This window comes from Delphinus delphis, chromosome 17 (genome assembly GCF_949987515.2).
Source record: "Delphinus delphis chromosome 17, mDelDel1.2, whole genome shotgun sequence".
NCBI lineage: Eukaryota > Metazoa > Chordata > Mammalia > Artiodactyla > Delphinidae > Delphinus > Delphinus delphis.
The window spans coordinates 42554643-42580916 of record NC_082699.1 but is presented as its reverse complement, the minus strand read 5'-3'; the positions used below and the strand labels follow the sequence as shown (position 1 = coordinate 42580916).

The following is a 26274-nucleotide window of genomic DNA, read 5'->3' as shown; positions in this document are numbered from 1 at the left end:
CAAATACATATATATTTGCTTTTATTTTCAAATTTCTCTAATGAAACTTTCACCTTGGGCTAATTATGTAAAGACACGTATTCCCCTTTTTTTCCCCGAAGATACTTTCAGAGAATAAATTAACGTTCATAAAGAGTGAAGTTTCTTACAAAAAGCATTAAATTAACATAACAGGTTATTTTACTACATGAGCATGTATGTTCGTATCAATAACTACAGGAGCTTCACACACAAATGCAGTCGTGTGAAGGTAAGTAAGATTTTAGTTTAGTAGCTGGCACACGCATTTATCTATAGCAATGGAATGCCAATTATTTAGAATACTAACACCTCATTTGTGCTTTCTTGCTGTATTTTAACAAACAGTTACAAGTTAAAAAGCACACTACATTTAGGTAGCTCAACTGCAAGATGCTCTTTTAACCCATTTCCCACTCTTCCCTTCTTCCCCAGTACAACCCAGTATCCCCCCTGTTATACCTCCCAACAATTCAAAGATGGTTTCCTGTCTGTGATGAAGGGAAACGCTATCAGGATTCCTGCAGGTTTCAATCCACCAACAGTGAGGTGTCTTCTCTGTGTCCTCTCCCTCCTGGAAAACAACAACTCCTGTTCACCAGACAAATAATGGATCAGACTTAATAATTTTGGTGAAAATCATTGTGCTATTGGCCCCATCCTTTTTTCCCTGTTTGTGGGAATGAATCTTTTGTGAGGGGAACCAGGGAAACTGTCACATCAGACTAATGATTCTTCTAATTACAGACAAGGACACAGGACTATACTTCTCTCAAGATTTCACAAACTAAGAAAAACATTCGTGGTTTTCTGAGAGACTACCTACCTAACTGACTGCACACCCGTGGTCTCTGTAGCACAGTGCCAACAAGAGATGCCGTGTTCTTCTCCCACTCTACCAACTTCATCACCACAGAATGAAGCAATAAAATTTTCCTCGCCAAAGAAAAACCAAACCAATACCATTTGAAGAAATCTTCAGCAAAAGGATTTATTACTACTATAGTATTTCTAGAAATTTCAAGGAAGTTACACAAGTATTTTACTTGCCTTTTTTCTGAACAGAACTAGGAATTGGGAAAGGTTTCAAACAGCACTTCAAGTACCATAAGCATGCCCAGGAAGAGAACGTACAGCTATGATTCATACCAAAGTTCACTGAAGTAGGATGTGCCCCTACAGATTCCAACCTGTAATACATGTGCGCATTACCTCACACAAACTCAGGTGGCACAAACTAGTGGTTCAAAGTACAGGTCCTGGAACCAAACTTCCTAGGTTCAAATCCTCCCTCTGCAACTTATGAGCTAGCATGGAGTAACAACTCTGCACCAGGCACTGTGCTAAGCCCAGGGGACAGAGTAAAGAATGGGACTGCTCTGTCCTCGCCATCACGAAGCTCAGACTCTTAGGAGACACGAACATCGAACAAATATGCAAACAAATCTAGACGTAAATAGAGGAAATGTGCAAGATGGGATGAAAACAACAGGAGGGATATAATTTAACTTAGGGGATCAGAAAAGGATTCTAGAGGAAAATGATATAGATGTTGAAACTTAAAGAATGAGGAAGGCTTAGCCAAGAAGAGCGATAGAGGTGGGACATTCAGACAGGCTCTAAGGGAGGTGAGATCTGACATATTCTAGAACTGGAAGAAGGCCAGGGTGGCTGAAGTGCCAAGGGCGAGGAGAGACGAGGCCAGACAGACGTGAAGGTATAAGATTACCAGTCAAATTAAGGGCTTTGGAATTTATCTCAAATACAATGAGAAGCTATCCAAAAGCTTTTAATCAGGAAGTAGCGCGATGTGAATAAATTTTCAAAATATCACTTTGCCTCCTGCGTGGAGAATAGAGTGAAAAGTGAGAGCAATGAAGGAAAGTTAAGAAGCTGCTTCAGGATCCAGGAAAGAGACAACAGTGGTTGAGACTACTGTGGAAACAGGGAAGAGGGAGAGAGAAGTCGTCTTTTTTTTTTTTTTTTTAAATATCTGTCTTTTAACAGCTCAAACTCCGTTCAGATCTATCACCATATTCAACGTGTCCAATCTGCAAGAGGCACAGGCACTGAAGGGTTAATTGCACAAATACAGAAAAACAAACCGAATCTGAACCCAAAGTGTCTGATTCCTAATCTAGTCTCTACTCTCCAGACCTGCACTGTCAACATGGCAGCCACTAGCCACAGAGAACAGTTTGAATTTAACTGTTAGTTAATTAAAATTAAATAAAGGAACCAATTCACTTCCTCAGTCACGCTAGCAACTTGGTAGCTACATGTGGCTGGTGGCTCCGTAATGGACGGCACAAAGAAACATCACCCTCGCAGAACATTCTATTGGACAGAGTTGCACTCAACACACTGTTCTCAACCTGTTAGACATCACCCTTAAAACTAGCCCCAGAAAATATGCATCACACAAGTACAAACAAAAAAACCCAGCATATACTTTCCAGGATTTTAGGGGCTCCCTGTCAGCTGCCTATGGAGAAGTTAAGAACCTTCTACAAGACTCAGAAGCTCAGGAGCAGTCTGTATTTAAATAAGAACAAGTCAGTTTACTTATTACATTCACTTAGATTTGCTCTTCTAGGAAAAGTGAAAGATAAAAGTCTTTGATAATAAGCATAAGTAGGGAAACAAACATTTACAAGCCATGGCCCAAAATGTTACCAAATTATGTTAGGTTTCACAAATTTGCTAAGAAGGAGGTGACCAGAATAAAACATGACAAGCACGTTTACTCTTACAGTGTGGACAGAAGCAGCTTTGAGTGCTTCAGTTAGGATGGAGTGGGAAAGTGGACCAATCAGCCGGAATCTGTTCATCTCCATCGTCAAATCACTGAAAGAAAGAAAAGGTCTTAAAATGGAAACTTCCATCGTATATGATGTCTGTTTCACTGGCAAAAACAGAGCACACCTTCACTGAAAACGGTCAGTAGGTTCAGAGCAAATTCAACCCATACCTGATTACAATGCCTGTGGTTGGAGAGATCCAAGAATACGGCTGAAGTGGATCTCTAGTTCCATCACCGATGACTTTTTTAATTGGTTTAGTATTTTCCTCATCATCTTTCCATTTTCTTTTCTTGCCAATTTTCTCTGTGGGCAGGTCAGTTTGGCTTTTTTCTTGGGATGGTGTCAGAAGGGGATCAGGGAGGCAGACAGTCGACTTGGTGGGTTCCACACACTGGCACACTGCTTTTATTTCCTCTAAGATATCCTAAGGATATGTTTAAACATTTTACTTTTAAACTCTGGAATTTAAATACGTTTCGAATTTAAGTTGGTTTAGTTTATGTTATTTTTTCTACCTTTAAAAATGTACATTTTTATTCTTCACAAATTAAACTACATTTATCATCATCAAAAAGGTTTTTTGATTCCTCTGCACTTAGAACAGAAAAAGAACTCTGAAATGTCAAAGATTAATGAAAACAACATGAATACTCTGACCAGTTTTTTTAAAAAACTAGTTTAAAGAGGTATTTGGAGAAAATTTACAGTCTACTGTATAAAAGCAGGGAGTATGATAAAAAAGGAAAGCTAAGCTAAATGCAGTATTAAAAAATCATCAGAATTACTCAAAACAGATTCTCATCATCAAACAGGCTCTCACAAGCACCTGAATACCAATGAACCCATTCAGGCTGATGGAAGCATTAGTCCCAGTGCACCATTTCAAGCCCTTTGCCTAATAAGATTGGTTTTCATCTCTCCTTCTACTTAGGGCTTACTAAAAGTCAGGTCAAGATTTGCTCCACTTAATATTCACATAACTATCCTCCCTATATTCAAATACCAAGCTATCAATCAAACTTTTAGACTATTCAAATTTCTATAGCACTGATTTCCAACAGTCATCAAGAATACAGTGACAGAGTGATGAGGAAATACTGTCAAGGATTATACCTGTTTAAGACTTGGATGAAGCCATATCCACAAGTGCCTGCTCTCAGAAGTGTCACCAGGGGTCCTCTCAGCCTTCCAGATAAATGTCACAGGACCCAGCATTTCTCTAGGATATTTATTTGCCCGGTAAAGCATGAGACTACCTTGGCGCTTTCCAGACAAACAGTGAACTGCTGCAAAAGTCAATCCTGACATAAACAGAAACAGAATTCTAAGATTTCAAGTGCTGAGACTGCATTATTAGTTCCTGATAGCCATACTGTTATTTATTGTCTAACTCCATGATGGATGAGGTGTTGGTTTCGATCACTGCTTAGATCAAGAAGTGATCGAAACCACCCAAGAAGTTCTCAGTAAATATTTGAGTAAATGATTTAATGAGTTTTGAGTTTCCTCCTGCCTAAATTCACTCCACCAGAATAATGGTTCTCTCACTTTACACTCAACAATATTTGAAATGGCTTTAAAGCCACCCCAAGCGTTCCTTATATGAACATAGTCATTGGTAACATGAACTGTCTCAGTAAAGCATGTTTAAATTCCAAAATGCTTACAGCAGACACTTATTCATGAAATGAATACATATATAAAGACTAAAATAGGACTCTGGGCTTCCCTGGTGGCGCAGTGGTTAAGAATCCGTCTGCCAATGCAGGGGACACGGGTTTGAGCCCTGGTCCGGGAAGATCTCACATGCCACAGAGCAACTAAGCCCATACGCCACAACTACTGAGCCTGCGCTCTAGAGCCCGAGAGCCACAACTAGTGAGCCCACGTGCCACAACTACTGAAGCCCGCGCACCTAGAGCCTGTGCTCCTCAACAAGAGAGGCCACCGCAATGGGAAGCCCACGCGCTGCAAGGCAGAGTAGCCCCCGCTCGCCGCCACTAGAGAAAGCCCGCACACGGCAACAAAGACCCAACGCAGCCAAAAATAAAATAAATAAAAATAAATAAATTTATAAAAACTAGAATAAAATAAAATGGGACTCAGCTCTGAAACAAGTTTACCTGTGTCTATGCTACACATTGGAGAAAGTGCCTTCAGTATTTCTTCCTCTTTGCCCTTCAACTCCAAACAACAGTAGTAGGATAAATCCTGCAAAAAGAGGGAGATACAATCAAAAACTTGAATTTCCACTGAAAATGTAAGTGGCAGTTCCTACTTTTTAGAAAGAAAATATGTGTTTTATCCCATATTCACAGATAAGTTCGAAGTAGGGTGTAAAAACTACTGCCTCTAAGTAACGGATTATCCCTCTCCAAAACCTAACTAAAGTAAAAAAAATCAGAGTAGAATAAGCAAGACGGTAATAAATTCAGCAATATTATGTTAAGCTTGCTCACTTTGGTTCCCTAATTCAGGACCTCAGGATTACTAAACACTGAGCCTAAAGACACACGTGGCAGTTTATCCCACATTTCTCCACTGCTCAGTCTTGACCATGATATCCAAATTTGACTAAGCAATGGCAAAAGGAAAACTGAGAGCAATCAGAGTAAGGCCATACCAACTTAAGTAAGATGAAGAGAGCTCAGACTGAGCTAATAAAATCAATTACATTGAAGAACTATAATAATGGTTAATGGATACTGAAAGGTTACTTAAGTGCTAGCAATGGGCTAACTCCTTATATGGACTGCCATTTAATCTTCCCAAGACCTGATGAACCAGGTACTATCGTAATCTTATTTGACAGATGAGGACACTGAGACAGAGACTGTTACTTGAACAGAGCCATATCATCAGTAAGTGGAGAAGCTAGCGTTCAACTCAGGCTCACTGACCCCCAACCAACCCCTCCGCCATGGCTCCTTTAAGCAATTTCAGTACACGCAGCAACTGAAACTAAAGTCATAGGTAAGGCTCTGACAAACTCACATTAATCAATGCTACCACTCACACACAGAAATCTTCCCAGCAATAGCGATCCGCTCTCAGCTGTCAGTGGCAGAGGAACCCCACCAGAGTGTGTACAACTGGGTGACAGCAGAGAATAATGGTTAAGAGCGTGGAACTCTGGAACCAGACTACCTGGGCTCAAATCCCAACTTCACCACTCATTAGTTGTATGGCCGGGGATAAACTGCCCAACGTCTCAGTTTTCTCATTTGTAAAATGGAAATAATGGTAAAACTTACCCCATACTGTTGTTGTAAGGATTAAGTGAGCAAAAACATGTAAAATACTAAAACAGACATAAATTAAGTACTCAAAAATATTTGTTATTACTAGCTATTATTTTTATTACTTAGGACTAATCAAAATATAAAGAAAATACCTGATAACCTCAGCAAAAATTCTGTCCAAAATGAGAAGTAACTATATGTCTGCCTTAAAATTTGAGAGATGACAGAGTACAGTGGAAAAAGCAGAGGCCAGGGGAATCAGCTCCCGACGTAGCACTGGGGAGGGCCTATCTTGCTACGTAGGCCACCAACAAGCTGTGCAGCCCTAGGCAAGTCACTTCATCTCTCTGGATCCCAGGCTCCTCAACAATCAAAATGAAGAATTTGACTATAACCCATGATTTCTGCTGCTGAGTCTTCAAATCAAAGGCTCTTATAAGGTTCTTGTATTTACTTTACACCCATTAGGATGGCAATTATCCAAAAAGCAGAAAACAACATGTGTTGGTAGGACATGGAGAAACTGAAGCCCTTGTGCACTGCTGATGGGAATGCAAAATAGTGTAGCCTTTATGGAAAAAAGTATGATGGTTCCTCAAAAAAATTAAACATAGATCTACCACATAATCCAGCAATTCCTCTCCTGGGTATATACCCAAAAGAACTGGAAGCAAGGAACTGAAGAGATATTTGTACACCCATGTTCATAGCAGCATTACTCACAGTAGCCAAACGGTAGAAGCAGCTCAAGTGACCACTGACAGATGAATGAATAAACAAAATGTGGTATATACATACAATGAAATATTATTCTGCCTTAAAAATGAGGGAGGACGTCTCTGGTGGCACACTGGTTAAGAATACAACTGCAGTGCAGGGGACACGGGTTTGAGCCCTGGTCGGGGAAGATTCCACATGCCGCAGAGCAACTAAGCCCGTGAGCCACAACTACTGAGCCCGTGTGCCACAACTACTGAAGCCCAGGCACCTAGAGCCAGTGCTCCACAAGAGAAGCCACCACAATGAGAAGCCTGCGCACCGCAACAAAGAGTGGCCCCCGCTCGCCGCAACTAGAGAAAGCCCATGTGCAGCAAGGAAGACCCAATGCAGCCAAAAATAAATAAATAAATAAATATAATTTAAAAAAAAAAAAGAGGGAAACTGACGAATGATACAACATGGATTAATCTTGAAGACATCATGCTAAGTGAAATAAGCCAGTCTCAAAAGGAGCTGGCTTACTGTGTAAGTCTGCTTATACGAGGTACCTAGAGTAGTCAGATTCATAAAGACGAAAAGTAGAGTGGTGGCTGACAGCAACTGGTGGAGAGAAGAATGGGGAGTTAGTGTTTAATGGATGCAGGGCTTTGGTCTCGGAGATGAAAAAGCTCTAGAGATGGATGGTGATGACAGTTACACAACGTGAATACACTTAATGCCACAGAACTGTATACGTAAAAATGGTTAAAATGACAAAGTTGTTGTTATGTCTAATTTACCACAATTTTTTTAAGGTTCTTGTATTGATTACTCTGCTACATTGCTCTCAAGAGGTAGCAGAGGATGCTAATACTAACGGCTTTCAAAAGTTGGCCAAGGTCATCCTGCCATTGAAAGATAGGCCCTCTGCAAAGAACAAATTTCTAAACACGTACTGGAAGAGAGAAAGCTGCTGAATTAGCAACTGACCGGGGGCGGGGTGGGGTGGGGGGATGCACAGGAGGAGACAGGACAGCCAAATAAATACTATTATGTAGCTCTAAAACCAACTGTCCTCTTAAAGAGTTTAAAACAAACTTCCCAGCATAGATGGTTCTCAAATATCTGTGGTGGTGAATGACCGCTGAATGAATCCCGAGCATGACCGACAAGATCCTGCAGGATCTGGTTCCTACTTATTCTCCAGAACTAATCTCGCCCTATGTTAGCCCTGCTCTCACTCTCTTCATCTTTCTCACAATGAATTTATTTCAATCCTTCCTTCCTATCTGGCTGCCTCTGCCTTCACCCACTCTGCCATTTCCTTATCCCTTAGAGCTCCGCTCAAGCATCACTTCCATGGGGAAGCACTCCTATTCCTGTTACGAACGGTCACGGTATCGTATAGTATTCCCTTACAACTGTATATTTGGCTAATTATTTGATTAATGTCAGTGTGCCCCAAGAACTTTAGGCTGCTTCATCTCCAGCATCTGGCAAAATGCCTCTTGCCCAGTAATTATTTTTAAAATGAATAATCTTAGATAGGGCTTTGGCATACCATGAACTGGTCTAAAAGTCTAAATCAGAAAGGGTCTAACCGAAAGTAAAGGGGAAAGCAATCGGAAAAGCATACCTGAAGGAGGCAGCGGCTCGTCATGGCTCGATAGCAGGCTCTGTGGCTCTTGACTGTCGGCCTCTCCCCCAGGCAGTAGCCCCACCTCTTGACCATGTGAAACCGCTTCGCGTGCCAGATGTGAGTTTCTAGCCATTTGTTCTTCTTTTGTCTCCGGTTAAATTCTAGCATCCGGTTTATGTGACATCGCCGAGCTTTATGGCACTTATTTTTTGAGTGTTCTTTTTTCTGATGAACCGCTTTCTCTGCCTAGAGTTTCAAGAAGACAGGCAGATCCTAGTTTGTAACCATCTCAAAATAAAGTTAAATGTTAGGAATTCAAACAGCTCATTTTAGGTGAAGTGGAGTACCTTACAGACTCCATTAGTTTGCTTAATTTTTTAACTTGGTGATTTCTCCAATGAAAGTAGAGGAGGCAACAGAAAGAGTGAAGATTTTAGAAAAAGGTAAACCTAGGAAGGAAACACAGTTCTATCACTTACTAACTGGGCAAGCTTCGGGGACTGGGAAGATTAGAATATTTATAAAATGTTCAACACAGTAACTCAAACTTATTTGTGGCTATTAATATTAGAAAGCAAGAAAGAATAAATCAAACGCTAGCTTTGTGTTGATTTTTTTAATTGTTTTTTAACATCTAAGAATATAACTAAACCCAAAACTTAGGACCAAAGATATAAAAGTGGGGAAAACCTGCACATTTCATATCACTTAGGTACTGACAGACAAATGTTTAATGTTACCACTAGGAAACAGACTTCACATTAAATCTAGAGAGAACAAAATTCCTGTTTAGTTTTCATTCTTCACTTCTTCCATAGCTAAGCTAAACTTCTGTGGGAAAAACTCTTTTCCATTAGTTTGTGGGCCCCTTAAGAATAAGGACTTTACCTTAATGGACCCTAACCTCACCACCAGCATAATACCAGTACACGGAAGGCACTTGATAAAGAAATTCTGAATCAATTAGTAAAGACATAGTGTGGTTAGACAATCATAGAATGTCCAAGCCAAGAATTTTGGTAAAGCCAAAAACAACTGGACATGAACAAAAAATTAAATCCAAGTTCAAGTTTTCAACATTAAAAAAAGACAAAAGGCAAATACTAGGCATTGATGCTGCCTTTTTTAACCTTCCAACTCTCAACTGGTCACACCCCCAAAGTGCAGAGCTAAAATTACTTATCTGGTAAGAAGGTCAAATTTTCATTTTAAATCTGGCAGGGGAACATCAACTGTTTAACATCATAGAGAGAGGTTCCAAATGCTGTATCTAAAAGTAACTGTAATATCCAACAGCCTGCTAATTTTGGAGGGGAGTGGAGGTGGAGGTGGGGAAGATAATGATTAAACCAAAAAATATGCAAAATGAGCATGTTGTTTTTTAGTCTTCATTTTAATAAATTCTGTTAGGTTAATACTTCTCAACTTCCTTTAAGGACCACTAACCTAAACATTTACATTAAGGGACACTTATACCTCTTTCTGGGCAATCTCCTGTAACCGTCGAGGAAGGCGTTTGACATTGTGACTCATGGCTCTTCGTCTCATGTGCCGTGGCAGTGTCTGGAAAACCAGTGAATTAGAAGATTTCTGGGCCACTGCTTTCAACATGGCACTGATTTCAGCAGCTCGAGCTTGCGCAAAAGTAGAAGCTGTCGAAGAGAACACCACCGTCATTAAAAACTCATCTTGAATTGACACTTTTCCTGGTAGGTTTCAGAAAGAAAACAGATTTGAAGCACATGAGCTTACAATTCACCCACTACCCTAACTCCTAATAGATTAACACCAATAGTAGTTATTTCTGTTACATGATTGTGAAACTAAGGATTCGGTTTTACTTTTCTAATCAGAAGAAATTTAGTTAAAAAATAAGGTAAAGGGCTTCCCTGGTGGCGCAGTGGTTGGGATTCCGCCTGCCAATGCGGGGGACGCGGGTTCGTGCCCCGGTCCGGGAGGATTCCACATGCCGTGGAGCCTGCGCAACCAGAGCCTGTGCTCCGCAGCGGGAGGGGCCGTGGCAGTGAGGGGCCCGCGTACCGCAAAAAAAAAAAAAAAAAAAACGGTAAAAGAAGAGTTTTTTTAAAACAGAGAGCTGGGCTTCCCTGCTGGCACAGTGGTTAAGAATCCACCTGCCAATGCAGGGGACACAGGTTTGAGCCCTGGTCCAGGAAGATCCCACATGCTGTGGAGCAACTATGCCCATGCACCACAACTACTGAGCCTGTGCGCCACAACTACTGAGCCCATGTGCCACAACTACTGAAGCTCACATGCCTAGAGCCCATGCTCTGCAACAAGAGAAGCCACCGCAATAAGAAGCAACGAAGAGTAGCCCCCGCTCACTGCAACTAGAGAAAGCCCGCATGCAGCAACGAAGTCCCAATGCAGCCAAAAATAAATAAATAAAATAAATAAATTTATTAAAAAAATAAAAAAAACAGAAAGTTACATACAATATAATCACAACCATTCTTTTTTTTTCTTTTTTTTCTTCTTTTTTTTTTTTTTTGCGGTATGCAAGCCTCTCACTGTTGTGGCCTCTCCCATTGCGGAGCACAGGCTCCGGACGCGCAGGCCCAGCGGCCATGGCCCACGGGCCCAGCCGCTCTGCGGCACGTGGGATCCTCCCGCACCGGGGCACGAACCCACGTCCCCTGCATCAGCAGGCGGACTCCCAACCACTGCACCACCAGGGAAGCCCACAACCATTCTTAAGTGTAATAATCCCACAAGAAAACAAAGAAAAAACAAAATTTTAAATGATTTTGACTCCAGGGGTTTTCTTCCTTAATATTTCCTGTTTTTTTACAAATATGTGACCGTAACTATTTTCAGTTTTCTTTATTGAAAAATAGACTATTTTTTCTGAATAATAAACAGAGCACTGGAGAAATTTAAGCGAATGCCTCCAAGAAGGCATAAAGAAACACCAGAAGGCACGCTTAAGGTGTGTACAAGGAATACAGGGTCACCGGGTAGTGAGGGGTGACGGTGAAGGGGGGTATTGGAAAATGAGACTGGACAGGGCCTGGAGACAGGTACTTACAGGTCTTGGTTGCCGTCAGAGTGCGTTAAATTGGGTTTTATCTTTGGAGATTCCATGCTGAGGAGTGTGGATGGCGTTTTATACTTTTTAGAAAGGGGGGAGGGGGTGACAAAGATGACTTTAAGACAAAAAGGAACAGTTCACAAATCAGAACCTCTAAGAAGACAGTAAGAGAGAGGAGGGAGCCCGAAGGAGGGAGAGCTAGCAGGCCCAGGGAAGCGCTGGTCTGAGTCCAGGCTGGAGGTGAGACACGCCCATGTGGACAGAAGGGAGGAGAGAGACAGGGAGGCGGGGCCAAGGCCCGGGCGGAGAGAAGGCACTAGAAATCTGGCTGCAGGAGAAACAGAGAGCTCCCGGTACAATCAAACTTGGCTTCTGTACAAACACCTACCGGTTATATACTTGGGAATCTCCTGAGAAGTGCCCTCGGGACCTGCTTTCCATCCTCCCTTTTTTTTAAAGGTTACCCTGGAGGAAGGCTGCTCCTTCGCATCAGACTCAGCCAGCGAATGGTGGCTCGTTTTGGTTTGCCGCTGTCTTGAAGGTCCAGAATGAGGCTCTAGTACATTTTCAAAAAAGAAAACAAAAAGAAAAAATGTCACTTTTATCAGAGATAAGGATTAGAGTGTTGGGTGAAAACTGATCAGGTTTTTAATCCTGCAACCACCCTGTAAGTGGCTATTACTGTCCTCCCCTTAAGGAGGAGGGATCTCAGGCAGGGAGGTGAGTTGACTTGCCCAAGGTCACATAGCTAGGAGGCAGCACACTAGCTAATCATGTCAGTGTGACACATGAAAGAACCTTGGGTATAACAGAGGGAACTTTTCTCCATATAAATAGTGCAATGTGGCTTTTTCACCTAAGCTCCCTTAAATACTATAATCCACATGATTTTGCATATGCAGTCTTTAATCATAATTCTCTGGCACACTCAAGTTGAGAGCCACTATGCTAAGAAAGAAAGAAAAGCAGTCTCTATACAAATGTCTAGGCATTCAAACCATTCTGACTTTAACACAATATCTCTATGAATACAGGGAAAGATCAGTAGAGAATTTTACAGCCTTCCTGTTTATTTCCATGGCAGTGATAATTAAGCCCCTATAATCATGAAACATGTTGCAAGGTCTGTCATTGTGAGGTTTAAATGAGATAATGTGTGCTATGGCTTCTCACTTGGCACAGTGGGCATGAATGTTGGATCTGAATCATTTTTCTGTTGCTGCCTGATGAACAGCTATCCCCTTCATATCACTTTACAAGGTTCTAAAATCAGCACACAAGTTAAACGCAGATATGATGAATGCACTGCATTTCTTTTAGGAAATATAGAAGTGTCACTTAATAATAACTGTTAAGGTACAGATAAAATATATCAGCTGTAAAATACCTACATCCAATTCCCATTATTCCCAGCAGTTATGTTCTAGAAAGTCACAGCCAACACTGAACTAGTGAACACTGAACCACTGCTCCTAGAGAAAACAAGTATGTATCTATGCATGTATGTTATGTATACATACATCTCACAGAGATTATGACCTTAAATCGTGAGAACAACTCATCCTAGTAGATTTTATTTCCTTTCTTTTACAAAGAGAAAATGAGGTTCAGAAGTGTTAAGTGACCTGCCTCAAGCTGCCCCACAATCGCAGTTCAAACCCCGGTGAGAGCTGGAGCTTCCTGCACTACACTGCCCTGTCCCACCAGTCTCCCTCCTCTGGTCATCTCTGTACGAAGCTGAAGCAGGAAGGCACTGGGAACCTCCACTGGGAATACCCACATCAGGTGACTCAAAATTTTCCCCACTCTTTGCACGTCCGCGAATGACCATCAAAGTGCCATGAGTATTAAGTTTGGGGTTACAAACTTAGCAACTAGGTGAATGTGCAAATACAAAACTTGCAAACAATGAGGGTCACCTGTATCTATTTTTAACTCAACTCCTTTATCATTTAGATTATGACTAACAAAAGGAGCTGACAAAAGCAATCCAAATGGAAGTATGTGTAGAGAGCACCATGTTTATCTTACCTTTTGGAGACTGGAAAGGTTTTCTACCTCCATTATGGTACTTTACACCACTGTCAGCCACAAAGCCAGAGGATAAAGTCACATTGGTGGGCTGGTTTCTCATTTTCTTAGCATGTTTCCTTTCTTTTGCATTAGACATTTCTGGAAAGAAAGTAATAAATTCACTACAGGGAGAAGGAACTTCCTTTCAAAAATAAAAATAAATTTAATGGATAAATGTTCATGTGACTCAAAATTTGATTCTTCAATATAATAAATCTCCATTTATTATAGCTGGATTGATGATATCAAAACGTTATCATGATATTGATCTACAGCAAGGACCCAAAACCCGATTCAACAGAAAAAAATAATTTTGTTTTGCGCTGTCAAATAATTAAGTCACATACCAGTGTTGACACTGCATAAAGTCTATTGGAAGAATGAAAAATGAACTGTGAGATAAGATCCCTATGCTGCGGTAAAAAACTTAAATTAGCTAAACCAGTTTATCAAAATTCTTAGGTGAAACGAGTCACATGAATTAATGAAATATGGGACACACTATTCAGATACGGTAACTTGACCAAAAACTGAACATAAATTACTGATGTTTTCATTTCTACTGCTGAGACGAGGCCAGGTGTACCTTTAATTTAGAAGAGCAAAACGATTTCAATTTGAAGTAAGAAGGACAAAGGACAAAAACCTAGTGGAGCCTGATACACAGTAGTTCTCAACTCTCAGACTCAATGTCCCCTTTCTTTTACTGAATAGCTTGAACACCTGTTTTCTATTTTTAAATGAAATTCATTAATTACATAACCTACTAGACACATAACTTTTATCAAAACATGTCCTACAATACGTGTCCTCATTGTGATGCGGAGGAGAACTAAAAGTAATTCTAATAAAATAATATCTATTTTCTGTATGTAAATATTTCACCATAACTAGATGGCATTATGAAATAGAGATATTTTTAACCCAGGGAGATAATCACTGACACAGGCACCAACACAGGCATGGGCACAATCTGTAGCGCTGGAGAAGGGTCCCGAAGCTCCCATGCAACAGTCATTCACTCTTTCCTTGCTGACTGTAGGGAGGTCGGACACAGGGAACAGTCCTGCAGGAAAAGGGGGACACCAGGAGGCTGGGAAGCTCAGAGTAGCAGAACCAAGCTATTCTCCAAGCATTTAAATGTTTTAATACTAGTCTTTACTCATACCTAAACACAGAATTACGTGCCTGGGGCTTCCCTGGTGGCACAGTGGTTAAGAATCCGCCTGCCAATGCAGGGGACACGGGTTCGAGCCCTGGTCTGGGAAGATGCCACGTGCCGTGTAGCAACTAAGCCTGGGGGCCACAACTACTGAGCCTGTGCTCTAGAGCCCGCGAGCCACAACTACTGAAGCCTGCGCGCCTAGAGCCCGTGCTCTGCAACAAGAGAAGCCACCGCAATGAGAAGCCCATGAGCAGCAATGAAGACCCAACGCAGCCAAAAATAAATTAATTAATTAAAAAAAAAAAAGGATTACATGTCTGCAACAGCTACAAAGGCAAAGTAATACGGGTGTGTTGTACTAGTACCTCTAAGAGAAGGTAGTTATACCACTGGCGACATAATTTCCCAAATTGGTAAACACTCTTTGATAAAGTACAAAATTTTTTTTAAAAATACAATCTTGCCTCATTTATTGTATTCCTGGAAAATTCAGTGTATATTAAATCCATGAAGCCGATGCTTTTATGCAAAGCAGAGTCAGGTACTACACACTGCAGGATGGCTAACATCCTGACCCCTGCCCAGTAAATGGCAGCAGTGTTACCCCAATCATTATGCCCACCAAAACACCCGCACAAACTTTCAAATGCCACATCCGGATTTGCACCACGTCCAATAAGTAGCACTGAATTAACTACCTTCCATTCACTTACCACCTTTCCAATGCAAGACTTCATGCAAAATTAAGAGTAACCTATGTGGCATAGTGTTTAAGAGCCTTCACTATCTTCCTTAACACTTTTTAGTTGTATAATCTTAGGAAAGTTACTTTCCCTCTTTGAGCTTCGGTCTCTCCTTCTATAAATGGGAATAATCAGCAGGTTGCTATGAGTATTAAATAAGGTAATGTACATAACACAAATCATGGGGCTTTGCATAAACTAAGGGCTCAGTTTATGGTAGCTCTTATTCTTAAATAATAAATGAAATAACAGAGACTTATGTCATTTCACTTTCTCACTCCATTCTGCTTTGACCTAAATGAAAGACAACCAGATCTACACCCCAAAACATTTTTCAAACTAAAAAATATGTAGGAGGTAAATTGAGTTCTACAGAGCTTGTTGGCTAGTGACGGACATGATTCAGATCAGTCTGTATTAAGAATCATTCAAAATTATCCTACAAAACAATTTATTCCACCTGCTTGCATCAGAACTTGCCCAGCAAAACAAAGCACTACCTGGGAACCCTGGGTGGGACACCAGGGTTAGGGTTACCTTCAGAAGTCACACCTCTAAGCTTAGGTTCGAGGGCAAAAAATTAGCATTCCATTGTATGTATATACCATACTTTGATTATCTATTCATCTATCAACGGATATTTGGGTTGCTTCCACCTCTTGACTATTGTGAATAGTGCCGCTATGAACATGAATGTACAAATATCTCTTTGAGATCCCGCTTTCAATTCTTTTGAATATATACCTACACGTGGGATTTATGGATCATATGGTAGCTCTGTTTTTAATTTTTTGAGGAATGGTGATATGTTTTCTATTTTGGTTGTGCCATTTTACGATCCCACTAACAGTGAATGGGTGCACGGCCTTACTTGCTCCACGGCATGTGGGATGTTCCCAGACAAAGGCTCGAACCCATGTCTCCTGCATTGGCAGGTGGATTCTTAACCCCTGTGCCACCAGGGAACAACGAGGATTTTCTTATATTCCGTTTCAGAAGCAGGATAGGGCAGGGATTTTGCCAGTCTTTTTCACTGCTGCATCTCCAAGACCTAGCCTTGCACAAAGCAGGGACTCAATAGATATATTTGTTGAATGTACATGTGCACGCATAAATGGAGTGAAACGTGCCTATAATGCGTATATTAACAGTAAAAAATATTTAGCCAAGTGCCACCGCTTCTGATACAGCATGACCGAATATCTTCCAAGAGAACAGCTCTGGGGCCATCTGCTGGAACAAGACCTATAATCTACCTGAAATCAGATCCCAGTCACTAGGCTTCTGCTGAGATAGAAAGGGAATGCAGAGACACCTTGAAAATCTTGGGGAACTCTCCCAGAGAAGGGAGCATGGGAGGGGGTAGGTGAACAATGCCCAGGTCTCAGCGTGGTCCCCTCAATGACCCATCTTATTCCTTTAGGATGTGCAAGCCAGCTCCCAGGACGGCCTCTGCCCGGAGGTGCAATGCAGAGAAATGACAGACACAGTGGGCTCGGTCACAGGGGCTGAAGTGTAAGTAGATGAAGTAGGGGGTCCCCGGAGAAAGAGAAGCAGGCATGAATTTCTTGACATAAGAGAAGCCATTTTTGGCCCAAGCCATTTTGTGATCTAAGCCTGGCCACAATGTTTGCCTTTAAACAGGTCTCAGTAATAGTGATCTTAAGGGACCTAAAGAACAAACGACAGTTATCAGGCAAGAGAAGTAACAACAGTAAAAATCAGTTGTAAACTCCCATTTCTATTTCCATGGCAAGATTAGCCTGAAGCACTTTCTTGAGCTGTTTTGCAGAATCTGAATCCCCTCGAGCACTCAATCACCAGATCAACAGAACCTAACCCAAGATGATGTTGACCTTTCTTACGACCCTGGAGGTTTCAACTAAAGCTTGGACTCTGTTGACCTTTGCCACAATTCAATGCTGAATTCCCCTCTGCTGGAGCCCCTTCATGAATATGCATGCATCCTTAGCTTAAAACTTCCCCAATTTTTCTGTTGGGGAGATACTGCTTTGGGAAAGATCCCCGGTGTTCTGCTTACTTGCAGCAAGTAATAAATCCTTCCTTCTCCTGATCTTTGTCTTGGTTGGTTTTTTTGGTTTTGTTTAGTTTTGTTTGTCTTGACATCCACCAAGACGTGAACCCAGTTCTTGGGTAACAGAAAGAGGTGCCAGGCAGGAAGAGGGGCCCCTGCGCAGGCAGCAAGAGAAGAAGAGTAGGTCAGCTGGGTGTGAGGGAGAGAATCGGAGGGGAGCCCGGGGACCACCACACACCCTCCCCCATACTTGCGAACCCTGGAGGACGCCAGCCCCTCACGACCTACCTGCCAGACGCTCCGTGGTCCCAGGTCAGAATGACAATGTTCTACCACAGTCCCCGGCGCGACGTGCGCGGCGAGAGAGCTGGAGAGCGCATGCGCCACTGTGACTGCGTCCTCCACGTGGCCCGGAGTCGCAAGGAAACTACAACTCCCAGAATGCCGAGCGAACCCCCCCCCCCCCCCGCCAACCAGCGACTCTTTAAAGCAGGGAGTCTAGCCCCAGCTGTTCAGACTCGTGAGACACGAGTAGAAGCAGCATACGTGGTAGTTGTCTCCGAGGGGCGGCAAGGAAAAAAGATTAGCCATGTCGGCTTTGATCAGAAAGGTGATCAGCACCGCGAAAGCGCCAGCGGCCCTTGGTCCCTACAGGTACAGGAGGCCTGTGGGAGCTGAGAAGGACGCGGGGCCTGTGGGGTCGGAGGTCGTGGGGTCGGAATTTAGGGGCTTGGGCCAGTCCGGGTCCGAGCTGCGCCAGGCCTTCGGGGTTCACCGGGCAACCTCATGCAACATGCTGAACCCGGAAACGGAACCCGGGGAGGCGGGAAGCCCACCGAGAGACCCACTACGTGTTATAAAATTATCAATTTTGTATTTAAAATTATAAAGAAGAAAGATAACGGTCTGCAAATCAGGGGAAATGCCATGAAATGAAAGATAAGAAAGTTGGGAGCATGTTGGAAAACAAACTATAGGGAATTAGAAAATTAGAAATGAGAATATCTTGTTTTCTAAATAACCGTGAAATGGGGTAAAACAAATTTTACTCCTAAATTTAAATTGATATTGTTTTCTTTAGCAAAAAAATTTTTTTAAACATTTAATGCCATTGAACTGTGTACCTTAAAACGGTTAAAACGGTAAAAAAAATTTTAATATAAATTTATTTATGGCTGTGTTGGGTCTTCGCTGCTGCGCGCGGGCTTTCTCTAGTTGTGGCGAGCAGAGGCTACTCTTCGTTGCGGTGCGCGGGCTTCTCTTGTTGCGGAGCACGGGCTCACAGGCGCGCGGGCTTCACTCGTTGTGGCTCACGGGCTCTAGAGCGCAGACGCAGTAGTTGTGGTGCACGGGCTTAGTTGCTCCGCGGCATGTGGGATCTTCCAGGACCAGGGATCGAACCTGTGTCCCTTGCATTGGCAGGTGGATTCTTAACCACTGCGCCACCAGGGAAGTCTCTGAAATGGTAAATTTTATGTTTGATGTATATTTTTTTATCACAGTTAAGAGAAACAATGGCGGGGCTTTCTTTATCCAAAAACAAATAAATTGCCTTTAAAGTTGATGTGTTTGGCTCTCTTTCAGGTCTCAGTGTAGCTTATGCTTTTTCTTGAGACCTTATCCTAATTCTGATATTTAGTATCCTCATTACAGAAATAATCAGTTCCGAAAATAAGCACTTTGCAGAAAAGTGTACCCTCACAGGTGGATCCTTAATTGACCCTTCAGCAGTGATCAACCTTGTCTAATTACTTATTTTCTTAAAAGTGCTCTTGGCATTGCTTTCTTTTGCTTGTTTTACAGCTTTATTGAGGTATAAGTTACATACAAAATTCACCATTTTAAGTGCAGAGTTCCATGAGTTTGGGTAAATGTATCGAGTCATGCACCTACTGCCACAGTCAAGTTTTTGGACATTTACATCAACCCCACAAACCACCCCCCCTTGCAAAAACAATCCGTCATACCCGTTTGTGTTCAATTCCCACCCCTACCCCTGACCCCAGGCAGCCACTAATCTACTTTCTGCTGCTTTTTTTGTTTGTTTTTTCTAGAATTTTATATAAGTAGAATCAAATAATAGTAGTCTTTAGTTGGATCTCTCCGTGGGTGTTTTTTATTTATTTTTTTCCTTTTTGCTATCATGAATAATGCTGTTCTGAATATCCATGTGAAGTTTTTGGACATATTTCTTTTGAGTAGTTGTCTAAGAAAGAAGTCGCTGGGTTGTATGTTATGTGTATGTGTTTTTTTTTTTTTTTTGGCCGTGCCTCGCACTTTGCGGGATCTTAGTTCCCCCACCAGGGACTGAACCACGGCCCTCGGCAGTGAAAGCGCGTCCTAACCATTGGACCACCAGGGAATTCCCTGCTTAAATTTTTAAGAAACTGCCAAACTATTTTCCAGTGTGTACTATTTTGCATTTGCACCAATAAAGTATGAAGGTTCCAGTTTCTCCACATCCTCATCAATACTTGTTACTATCAGTGATGCTTTATTGTGTGTGATGGTATCATAAGTGTGCCTTTGGTTTGCATTACTCCTTCACCTTTTGTATGTCTTCTTTAGTGAAGTGTCTGTTCAGATCACTTGCCGATTTTTTACTGAGTTGTCTTTATATTATTGAGTTGTAAGAGTTCTTTATATATTCTGAATACAAGTCCTTTGTTAAATATGTGTTTTGCAGATATTTTCTCCCAATCCGTGACTTGGGCTTTCATTTTCTTAAAGATGTCTTTCAGTAAGCAAAAGGTTTTAATTTCAATGAAGTCCAATTATCAATTATTTTATTTTACATTTTGTTCTTTTTGTGTCTTAGCAAAGAAATCTTTTAGCATTGAGTTTCACATTTTATGTTTATGTTTTACGTATATCCTGGATTTCTGTTCATTACAGTCAGGCTGTGTTAGTCGACAGGACCATTTACATTTCAGGACAGCTAGGCATGAATCCTGCAAGTGGACAGCTTGTGCCAGGAGGGGTGGCAGAAGAGGCTAAACAAGTGAGTCATTTTCCACATTTGAAGTTCCCTTCTCTACTCCTTTTTAATATTGAGGAGTATTAAGAATCCATTTGGCTGGTTTGTTTATTATAGAGATAATGAGATAAGTACTTTTTAAGTTACTGGTTAACTAAAGACAGTTTTGTGTCAGTAGAAAGTTGGAAATGTGATGACTCATTTAACAACCAAAAAAAAAAAAAGATTTTACTTTCCAACGTGACCTTAAACCTGAATTACTGGATATCAACTAAACTTATTGGGGTAATGATTTCACAGTATATACATGTATCAAATCATCATGTTATATACCTAAAACTAATAAATGTTATATGTCAATTATATTTCAGTAAAATGGGAGGGAAAAACCCTGAATTATTGAAAACATCTTGCCACTTCCACCTGGGTTGGGAAATTGTTTTATCAGGGCCAATGACCTGTAAAAAAAAAAAAAAGTCCACCACCACAAAAGTAAAAGTCAACATTTTGTTAGAAAGAGAAATATCAAAGGTTATATCAGTACGTTTTTTTTAAATAAGAATGGGGGATATAATTCTAATCCAATAAATGGAATTAAATTATAATTTAATACATTCACTGAGTCATTTGTAATATCCAAAGATAGAAAACAATCTAAATGTCCATCCATGAGGAACTAGATAAATAAATCATGCTACATCTGTACAACTAAATTCATATGGAAAGATCTCCAAGATAAATTATTATATGATAAAACCAAGATGCAGAACAGCGTGCACAATAAGCTACCCTCTGTGTGTGTGTCAAAGGATACATACATTTATGTTGGTACAAGCATTGACTGTCTCTGGAAGGATATACAAGAAACCAGAAACAGTGGTTACCTTTGATGAAGGAAACTGGGGAGGGGGAGTAAGGGTGGAAGACATCTTTTCACTGTATATGCTTTTTTATAGCTTTTGAATTTTTTGTCATATCTATGTATTACCTATTTAGAAGATTAATTTTTTTAAGTCATCAACTATTATAATGTGACCAATCAAAGTGGAAGAATGAATTGAAAAATAATAAATTAAGGACAGGGTGAAAAACTAATGTTTTTCCAAAGCCCAGAATATCAAACATGTACACAATTTACTACTATTGTTTTTTGAGAAAAAGGAAAAGAACCTTTTTAAAATCAAATACTGCTTTAAAGAAAACAGGTTTTAATGCTTACTAGCTCATACTTATCCTCAGAGTGATATGGAATTAGGAGCCCCAGTAATAATTCTATTTTAGCTTAGTGGACATTGGCTGAGAATTTCACCATTCTAGCACTGAGGAAGAGACTTCAGTCTTTTTCCTCACAAAAGGAGGCAACTTCTCACTGTATTTCAGAAAGATTCATTCCATTAAAGAAAGCCAAGAAGCAATTCACTTGTATAGAGGTGGCCTACAAAGAGTAGAATTTCCTAGAAAAGGGAGATTTTTCTGCAACATAGGCTATTTAAGGAGATATTAGTAAAGATAGTTAATTGAATTGAATTAAAGCTTCAATGTAGCATCAGTGCCTTAGGCCTTTCTTACCTCGGTTCACAGGCTCTTACAAACATGGGTGAAATTCTGAAAGCAGCAGGCTGTGACTTCACAAATGGTGAGCAACTTGATATTATTTCACATTTCTGTTTGACATTTCTTTGGTCTTTTTGAAGAACACATGGCATCCAGTAATATATCATGCCATATCTTTGTTATTTGAAGTTGGTTTAATTTCAGTCCCATTTTAATCAAGACAGTCCAGAGCCATATACATAATATCAATGAAAAGTTAATCATTAGTCAATCTAAGAAAAAAATGGAAAATTTTATTTGACCCAACCTGAGGATTATAACCTGGCAGACTTACAGAAAGATCAGAGGACTGTTCCAAAGAGGTAAGGGGAAAGGCCAGAATATATATGATTTTGGCAAAGAGGTGCATGCAATCCAAATGGCACACATCTTGGTAGAAGGTTACTGCTGTTCGCGAGGAACAGATATCTTAATTAATGGTTTTAGTGCTTCTCTTAGTATGGGAACATGTGAAAAACTAGGTGCATAAAATTTTCTCCCGAAAATATCTGAGGGCCGGTTCTGCCAGTTTTCCCAGAGCACAAAGTGCCTTATCCTGATCTCTTACCTGAATTACTTTCTCAGTATATTGTAGGTCAGCGACCGCAGTGGCTAATGACTTGATTCTTGTAGAACTGGATGGTGGGCAACATTCTTACTTTACAATCCCCTCTCTTTCAATCTTAATTTCAGCCAAGGTTTGGGAGGCATTTCGTGACCAATTTGTCCCGCTGTGCTAGAAATGCTCATTCCCAGGTCAGGTGGGGATTTCATTGCTATGCCACTCAATGTCCTATTAGTGGACTAAAGCTCTGTTAATAGTAGCCAAAAGCCAGGAAATGATTCTCTCTGGTTGCTTCTTCCCATATCTAGAGTTACACTATTATAATCATTGATCCTGTAGAACTATATTTTAGGTGAATAATTTCAAGTCATCTACTTATTATTTTTATTGGAGGCTCAGTCACATTTGATCATGCAAGAAACAAGAATCTTGTAAAATAGGCAGAACACAAGTAATATAGCTAGTGCCATTAATAAGGTCATAAGTAAGAAACGTTATGTTCTAAGGGGTCACATGGCTGGCACCAGCAGGAGAAGAACTGAACTTCATGGTTGGGCAGGTATTTCTGTTGTTGGAGGGGTCCGGCTAATGCTCAGTGCAGATGCACACTGCACACTAGAGGGGACAGAGGAGGACTAAATGGGCAGAGAAAAAAAATTTTATGTTTAAATTTTTCTTGTCTTGCCTTAAAATATGAAATTTATTTCATCAGTACTGTTTTTCTAAGTAATGTTTTGGATCAGACCAAATAACTAAATAAACCTAATGACAATGTATATACCTCCTAGTGGTAAAAACAACGGTTTTGCTGGCTGACATAAACGACTTCAATACTGTCAATGACATCTACAAACAATGTAAGTAATTTGGCTTTATTACTATTTTCCATTTTAAAGAGAAATGTAACTATTAACCTTAATAAGTGTCCATTATGAATTAGGAATGTTGGGAGGTGCTAAAGAAATGGTCATAGATCCTGTCCTAAAAGAATTAATAGCCTGATTAGAAACACACAGTGTCCCCCCCATGAAAACATCCAAGATATTTCTATTGCATTCCCTAGAATAACATACTACAACTGGAGAAATCCATTTCCCTAAAGCTTCATTTTGTTATACCCTCCTCAGGCTTTCTAAGCCCTCCTAATCATTTTTCAACACATAGATTGTATTTATTATCGCTGTGATAAGGTCTAGCCACCACCTCTGTTCTACTCTCTCAGAATCATTAGCTGGTTAGTTAATATTTCTGTGCCTTGGTTTCCTCATATGCAAAATGGGGATAAAACCTTATAAGGTTGTTGGAATTTTAAATGTGTTAATACAACATGTAAACACGTTAGAACAGATGCTGGCACGTTGTAAGCACTCAGTAAGTGTTATCTGTTATTAACATTGCTGTCCTAGTGGGGAAAATGAGTATCCCTACCACCTGGTGAGATAAGACAAAGGTATAACACGGAAAAGGCATCATTACTTATAATTATCACTTTAAAAACAACCTCCTTCATTTCAAACAAGATCAAAGTGTCAGAGTATGTGAGTATTTTCATTTTTTTCCCCAGAAAACTAAGATTTTTTTTAAATATTAAACATCATGGGAATCATGGCAAAATATCTTATCAAATATAAATATGAGCTTCTTTTTTTCCACGTTGCTTATATCTAAGAACTGACACATAGCTGAAGCACTTACCAGATTCTTGATCCTGCAGTGTTAAGTTTCAGCATAGTATCTGAAAACTGAAATGAAATTCTTTTAAATTTAGATTTCCAGAGTAATTTTCCTGCAAGAGCTGCCTACCAGGTTGCTGCTTTGCCCAAAGTAAGTACACATTTGTCTTAAAATTAAGAAAATTAAAAATCAAGGCCACACATGGACATGAACACAACAGAATCAGAGTACTTAAATTGTGAGAAAAACTAAAATAGCGCTGTATTGTTTTACTGTTGCTTAGAGACTATAAACTGAGCCAGGTCTGTGAGTTCTGCAGTAAAAATTTTACTTTTCTATCATATAATAAAAAATCTAGGGTATTCTCTAGCGGTCGGTCCAGGGGTTAAGACTCTGTGCTTTCACTGCCAAGGGCCCGGGTTTGATCCTTGGTCTGATCCTTGGTTGGGGAACTAAGCCCGCCAGCCACGCGGCGTGGCCAAAACAAAAACAAAAACAAAAAACAAAAAAACACTAGACCTTCTATTAGAAAAAGTCATCTGAAAACCAGTGGCTCATAGATTTCTCACCATTCCTACTTTGGTATTCTAGTCGAACTAGAAGCTCTTCCTATGCCCCTTAGCAGCACAGTATTTCTACCTATAAAGAAGCAGCTCTCATGGACTTCTGGCAATTTTCCACTAAAGAAATTTATCTTCTATGAGTGGTATTTTTGTTGCTTTAATTTTTTGTTACTTGGAATCATCAGTATCTTCAAATTTATTTGGGTATAGAATGTGATGGAAGGAGCTTCGAACTTGGAGTTATAAGACATGGGTTTGAACCTCTGCTGTTTAGTTTTGTTTGTTTTTTTTGGGGGGGGGGGTTGGTACGCGGGCCTCTCGCTGTTGTGGCCTCTCCCGTTGCGGAGCACAGGCTCCGGACGCGCAGGCTCAGCGGCCATAGCTTACGGGCCCAGCCGCTCCGCGGCATGTGGGATCTTCCCGGACCGGGGCACGAACCCATGTCCCCTGTATCGGCAGGCGGACTCTCAACCACTGCGCCACCAGGGAAGCCCTGCTGTTTGGTTTTGTGTCCTGGGATGGGTTAAACAACCTTTCTAAGCTACAGTGTATCAATCCTCTGCATTGAGAGAACCCCTGATAATAGAGCTGCTGTGGGAATCACATGAGCTAACATAGACGAACACATTGAGCGTGATAACCTGGCCTACTGTAGATTCTTGGTGCATGTGCCCCCTCCTTTACTTCTTTGATAAGTTTAATGTTAAAAATGCATATGTTAAAAATTGCATATGTTTTTAGTAGGTATTATGGCGCTCTCTTAATTTATTCATTATTTTCCTGACAGGGAGGCCGTGTTGAGATTGAAGCAGTAGCTGTCCAAGGACCTCTCGTGACAGCATCGCTCTAAGTGGGCCCAGTGTTATTTAGTCTGGAATTTTAATAATGTTTTTAAATTAACGTCTTAATTTTTACAGTATTTGTTGGAAAGTTTAAGGTTGACTGAAATATCTGAAGTTATTATGGAAATACCATATAATAAGGGGAATTGAACAGGAGTTGAAGATTAATAATGAATCTAGTTACTGATGTTATAAATTACACTTCTGTAACACTCATTACTGGATGTGGGAAAAGAGACACACATTACATAGTTACTCAGAAAAATAAAAGTAAAGGGAAATAGCATGTAGGAAAGATGAGTTACTATTCCTGAGATATAATAAAAAGCACACCTAATTCAATTAAACTATTAATTTAATGGTGTGAACTACTTAGTTCTCATGTCAGATACATGATTCTGCTTTTACTTGAGTAAAATTAAAGCATTTAAGTTTGAATGGTAGAGGTAAAGGAGAAGAAACTGGACCAAATTTTATATAGATAATATTTTTCTAATGGAAATAAAATAGCATGCAGATTTTCCTTTGTGTCATTCTGTTCATTTATTTTTTAAAAGTTTAATGTATACACTAAATCCTATTACCTAAAT

General features: G+C 40.5%; 2 protein-coding genes across 3 annotated transcripts in view; one reads left to right on the top strand and one right to left on the bottom strand.

Moving 5' to 3' along the window:
- The window catches only part of POP1 (POP1 homolog, ribonuclease P/MRP subunit), a 39036-nt gene extending 21221 nt beyond the window's left edge, over positions 1-17815 (bottom strand). For both annotated transcript variants that reach the window (XM_059994963.1, XM_059994964.1), the window contains exons 1-10: positions 17759-17815; positions 13486-13626; positions 11843-12010; positions 9879-10054; positions 8400-8648; positions 4946-5033; positions 3936-4123; positions 2990-3246; positions 2772-2865; positions 481-592 (exon numbers count right to left, since the gene is read on the bottom strand). In XM_059994963.1, the coding sequence (XP_059850946.1) occupies positions 481-592; positions 2772-2865; positions 2990-3246; positions 3936-4123; positions 4946-5033; positions 8400-8648; positions 9879-10054; positions 11843-12010; positions 13486-13624 (1471 nt within the window). In that variant the 5' untranslated portion in view covers positions 13625-13626; positions 17759-17815. The remainder of the gene's footprint in view (positions 1-480; positions 593-2771; positions 2866-2989; positions 3247-3935; positions 4124-4945; positions 5034-8399; positions 8649-9878; positions 10055-11842; positions 12011-13485; positions 13627-17758) is intronic.
- A 155-nt stretch (positions 17816-17970) lies between these two features.
- On the top strand, positions 17971-26207 carry RIDA (reactive intermediate imine deaminase A homolog). The gene is made up of 6 exons (XM_059994958.1): positions 17971-18124; positions 20366-20471; positions 22029-22083; positions 23394-23462; positions 24374-24429; positions 25630-26207. The coding sequence occupies exons 1-6, from the start codon at positions 18060-18062 to the stop codon at positions 25690-25692; spliced, it is 414 nt and encodes a 137-aa protein (XP_059850941.1). The 5' UTR covers positions 17971-18059; the 3' UTR covers positions 25693-26207.
- The last annotated feature ends 67 nt before the right edge of the window (positions 26208-26274 follow it).

Bases quoted from the DNA above. Each gene is read 5' to 3' on its own strand.
- RIDA (XM_059994958.1), top strand. From the start codon at position 18,060: ATGTCGGCTTTGATCAGAAAGGTGATCAGCACCGCGAAAGCGCCAGCG. The intron at 20,472-22,028 runs GTGAGTCATTTT...CTCGGTTCACAG, and splicing joins TGGCAGAAGAGGCTAAACAA to GCTCTTACAAACATGGGTGA. The intron at 22,084-23,393 runs GTGAGCAACTTG...TATACCTCCTAG, and splicing joins AGGCTGTGACTTCACAAATG to TGGTAAAAACAACGGTTTTG.